Consider the following 5,000-nt stretch of genomic DNA (forward strand, 5'->3'; position numbering starts at 1 on the left):
TTTTTTATAATTCAAAATATGCACTGAATTTTATGTTGAGACCTGGAGGTCTCAACATTCGAATTTATTCGGGTGTTTTTTAAACAGTCTGTTTTTTTAAAAAAAAAAAAAAAAAAAAAAGAAACCCCAAAAAAACGTATATTGCTCTATCTATCGTTGAAATAATTTTACTTTGCTCATTTTATTAATAAAAAATAAAGTTTGAAAAGATAGTTTTCATTCAGTACTAAAGTTTGGAAGATTGTTGAAAGAAACACAATTGCCAAAAGATAAGCGCTTTATTATTTCTAATGTCGTCACTTGAAAAAATCACTCACAAATGTGACTCTTTCACTTGCAATGTAAAACCCTGTTATTTCATCATTAGTACCATTAATAGAAAATGAAGTTTTAAACAAAGAAAAAAGAAGAAAAAAAAGCACAAAATTTTCCAATACCGATTCCATTATCCCAAAAAGTTCTGATTTTTTGGTTTGTTTGTTTTTTTGTTTTTTTTTTGTAATTCCTGATCCCAATTAACTGTATCAACACTAGTTACTTTACTGAAAAAGTAATATGGCTATTTTTAGTAAACAAAATTTTAAAAACATTTTAGAAAATTTTTTTCTCCATTTTTTTTTTTTTTTTATTTTTTTATTTTTTTTTATTAGGAAACACTCATGAAATTTTAAATAATTTATTCAATTCAATAAAATATAATTTATATATATAATTTATTCAATTAGGTAAAAACATATGATTCGAACCAGATTGCTTTTATTAACAAAACATACAAATGTAGGTTAACATATTTATAATAGGAATAAATTACTGATGTCAATATTTATTCTATTTTTAGGAAATTAATACACTCAAAAATGTTCCTGCTGGACCAGTGTAAGTTTTTAATTTGTTTTTTCCATTTCTAAAGTTTTAGACATTTTACAGTCTATGCCATCTGTCAGGTTTTTCAACAATTTGTTTTTTTAAACTTAATGGGAGTCTTTAAAAACCGGTTTTGAAAATTCAAAGCTAAATAATTGTTGCACAAGCAACAGATGCGCTATCAATTTACTTTTTTTGTTTTTCCTCTTTGTCTGATTTTTCTGTTTTTGTTTCCTTTGTTTTTTTAATTTCCTCATTTCTTTTTTCTTTTTTTCATACATTCCTTTTTTTTTTTTTTTCATACATTCCTTTTTTTTTTTTTCATACATTCCTTTTTTCTTTTTCATACATTCCTTTTTTCTTTTTCATACATTCCTTTTTTCTTTTTCATACATTCCTTTTTTCTTTTTCATACATTCCTTTTTTCTTTTTCATACATCCCTTTTTTCTTTTTCATACATTCCTTTTTTCTTTTTCGTACATTCCTTTTTTCTTTTTCATACATTCCTTTTTTCTTTTTCGTACATTCCTTTTTTCTTTTTCATACATTCCTTTTTTCTTTTTCATACATTCCTTTTTTCTTTTTCATACATTCCTTTTTTCTTTTTCATACATTCCTTTTTTCTTTTTCATACATCCCTTTTTTCTTTTTCATACATCCCTTTTTTCTTTTTCATACATTCCTTTTTTCTTTTTCATACATTCCTTTTTTCTTTTTCATACATTCCTTTTTTCTTTTTCATACATTCCTTTTTTTCTTTTTCATACATTCCTTTTTTCTTTTTCATACATTCCTTTTTTCTTTTTCATACATTCCTTTTTTCTTTTTCATACATTCCTTTTTTCTTTTTCATACATTCCTTTTTTCTTTTTCATACATTCCTTTTTTCTTTTTCATACATTCCTTTTTTCTTTTTCATACATTCCTTTTTTCTTTTTCATACATTCCTTTTTTCTTTTTCATACATTCCTTTTTTCTTTTTCATACATTCCTTTTTTCTTTTTCATACATTCCTTTTTTCTTTTTCATACATTCCTTTTTTCTTTTTCCTACATTCCTTTTTTCTTCTTCATACATTCCTTTTTTCTTTTTCATACATTCTTTTTCACATGCTCCTTTTTTTTCATACGCTCCTTTTTTTTTTTCATACGCTCCTTTTTTTTTCATACGCTCCTTTTTTTTTTTCATACGCTCCTTTTTTTTTCATACGCTCCTTTTTTTTTCATACGCTCCTTTTTTTTTTTCATACGCTCCTTTTTTTTTCATACGCTCCTTTTTTTTTTTCATACGCTCCTTTTTTTTTTCATACGCTCCTTTTTTTTTTTCATACGCTCCTTTTTTTTTTTTCATACGCTCCTTTTTTTTTTTCATACGCTCCTTTTTTTTTCATACGCTCCTTTTTTTTCATACGCTCCTTTTTTTTTTTCATACGCTCCTTTTTTTTTTCATACGCTCCTTTTTTTTTTTCATACGCTCCTTTTTTTTTTTCATACGCTCCTTTTTTTTTTCATACGCTCCTTTTTTTTTCATACGCTCCTTTTTTTTTTTCATACGCTCCTTTTTTTTTCATACGCTCCTTTTTTTTTTCATACGCTCCTTTTTTTTTTTTCATATGCTCCTTTTTTTTTTTTCATACGCTCCTTTTTTTTTTTCATACGCTCCTTTTTTTTTTCATACGCTCCTTTTTTTTTCATACGCTCCTTTTTTTTCATACGCTCCTTTTTTTTTTTCATACGCTCCTTTTTTTTTTTCATACGCTCCTTTTTTTTCATACGCTCCTTTTTTTTTTCATACGCTCCTTTTTTTTTCATACGCTCCTTTTTTTTTTCATACGCTCCTTTTTTTTTTCATACGCTCCTTTTTTTTTTTTCATATGCTCCTTTTTTTTTTTCATACGCTTCTTTTTTTTTTCATACGCTCCTTTTTTTTTTTCATACGCTCCTTTTTTTTTTCATACGCTCCTTTTTTTTTTTCATATGCTCCTTTTTTTTTTTCATACGCTCCTTTTTTTTTTTTTCATACGCTCCTTTTTTTTTTTTTCATACGCTCCTTTTTTTTTTTTTCATACGCTCCTTTTTTTTTTTCATACGCTCCTTTTTTTTTTTTCATACGCTCCTTTTTTTTTTCATACGCTCCTTTTTTTTTTTTCATACGCTCCTTTTTTTTTTTCATACGCTCCTTTTTTTTTTTTCATACGCTCCTTTTTTTTCATACGCTCCTTTTTTTTTTTCATACGCTCCTTTTTTTTTTCATACGCTCCTTTTTTTTTTCATACGCTCCTTTTTCATACGCTCCTTTTTTTTTCATACGCTCCTTTTTTTTTTCATACGCTCCTTTTTTTTTTTCATACGCTCCTTTTTTTTTTTTCATACGCTCCTTTTTTTTTTCATACGCTCCTTTTTTTTTTCATACGCTCCTTTTTTTTTTCATACGCTCCTTTTTTTTTTTCATACGCTCCTTTTTTTTTCATACGCCCTTTTTTTTTCACATGCTCCTTTTTTTTCATACGCTCCTTTTTTTTTTTCATACGCTCCTTTTTTTTTTCATACGCTCCTTTTTTTTTTTCATACGCTCCTTTTTTTTTTCATACGCTCCTTTTTTTTTTCATACGCTCCTTTTTTTTTCATACGCTCCTTTTTTTTTTTCATACGCTCCTTTTTTTTTCATACGCTCCTTTTTTTTTTTCATATGCTCCTTTTTTTTTTCATACGCTCCTTTTTTTTTTTTCATATGCTCCTTTTTTTTTTTCATACGCTCCTTTTTTTTTTTCATACGCTCCTTTTTTTTTTCATACGCTCCTTTTTTTTCATACGCTCCTTTTTTTTTTTCATACGCTCCTTTTTTTTTCATACGCTCCTTTTTTTTTTCATACGCTCCTTTTTTTTTTCATACGCTCCTTTTTTTTTTCATACGCTCCTTTTTTTTTTTTCATATGCTCCTTTTTTTTTTTCATACGCTTCTTTTTTTTTTCATACGCTCCTTTTTTTTTCATACGCTCCTTTTTTTTTTCATACGCTCCTTTTTTTTTTCATACGCTCCTTTTTTTTTTCATACGCTCCTTTTTTTTTTCATACGCTCCTTTTTTTTTTTTCATACGCTCCTTTTTTTTTTTCATACGCTCCTTTTTTTTTTTCATACGCTCCTTTTTTTTTTCATACGCTCCTTTTTTTTTTTTCATACGCTCCTTTTTTTTTTCATACGCTCCTTTTTTTTTTCATACGCTCCTTTTTTTTTTCATACGCTCCTTTTTTTTTTCATACGCTCCTTTTTTTTTTTCATACGCTCCTTTTTTTTTTTCATACGCTCCTTTTTTTTTTTTCATACGCTCCTTTTTTTTTTCATACGCTCCTTTTTTTTTTTCATACGCTCCTTTTTTTTTTTCATACGCTCCTTTTTTTTTTCATACGCTCCTTTTTTTTTTCATACGCTCCTTTTTTTTTTCATACGCTCCTTTTTTTTTTCATACGCTCCTTTTTTTTTTCATACGCTCCTTTTTTTTTTTCATACGCTCCTTTTTTTTTTTCATACGCTCCTTTTTTTTTTTCATACGCTCCTTTTTTTTTTTTCATACGCTCCTTTTTTTTTTTTCATACGCTCCTTTTTTTTTTCATACGCTCCTTTTTTTTTTCATACGCTCCTTTTTTTTTCATACGCTCCTTTTTTTTTTTTTCATACGCTCCTTTTTTTTTTTTTTCATACGCTCCTTTTTTTCATATGCTCCTTTTTTTTTTTCATGCCCTCTTTTTTTTTCACGCCCTCTTTTCTTTTTCACGCCCTCTTTTATTTATTTTTTGTATTTTTAATCTTTTCAGTTTAGGTCTGCAATGGATATAGAATGCCTATTTATTTAATAAGTAATTGTACATATTCGGATACTGTTAGTCTTGAAGGTCACAGGCAAATGTGATTTGGTATAAGCAGAATATGCCTATAATAACGTAACCCTGTGAAAATTCCATGTTGCTTTCTATATCAATCTGTTTAATTTAATGTTAATATCCCATTTGAAATAAATGCCTGTCAGAATCAATATTGTTTTTAAGTTACAATATTTTCTGTAAAAATGTCATTGTCAGCTAAATTTTCTTCAAATGAATAAAAAAAAAATGTCGCTTCTGTATTTACTTGTTTAAAA

At 26.9% G+C, this 5,000-nt stretch overlaps 1 protein-coding gene across 7 annotated transcripts in view; it reads left to right on the forward strand.

Moving 5' to 3' along the window:
* LOC145268281 (uncharacterized) overlaps positions 1 to 5,000 on the forward strand; it is a 106,615-nt gene that overhangs the window by 23,514 nt on the left and 78,101 nt on the right. For all 7 annotated transcript variants that reach the window (XM_080123682.1, XM_080123679.1, XM_080123683.1 and 4 more), the window contains exon 6: positions 839 to 876. In XM_080123682.1, the coding sequence (XP_079979808.1) occupies positions 839 to 876 (38 nt within the window). The remainder of the gene's footprint in view (positions 1 to 838; positions 877 to 5,000) is intronic.

Source organism: Euprymna scolopes, chromosome 43 (assembly GCF_053919585.1).
Source record: "Euprymna scolopes isolate OS-2025 chromosome 43, ASM5391958v1, whole genome shotgun sequence".
Classification (NCBI taxonomy): domain Eukaryota; kingdom Metazoa; phylum Mollusca; class Cephalopoda; order Sepiida; family Sepiolidae; genus Euprymna; species Euprymna scolopes.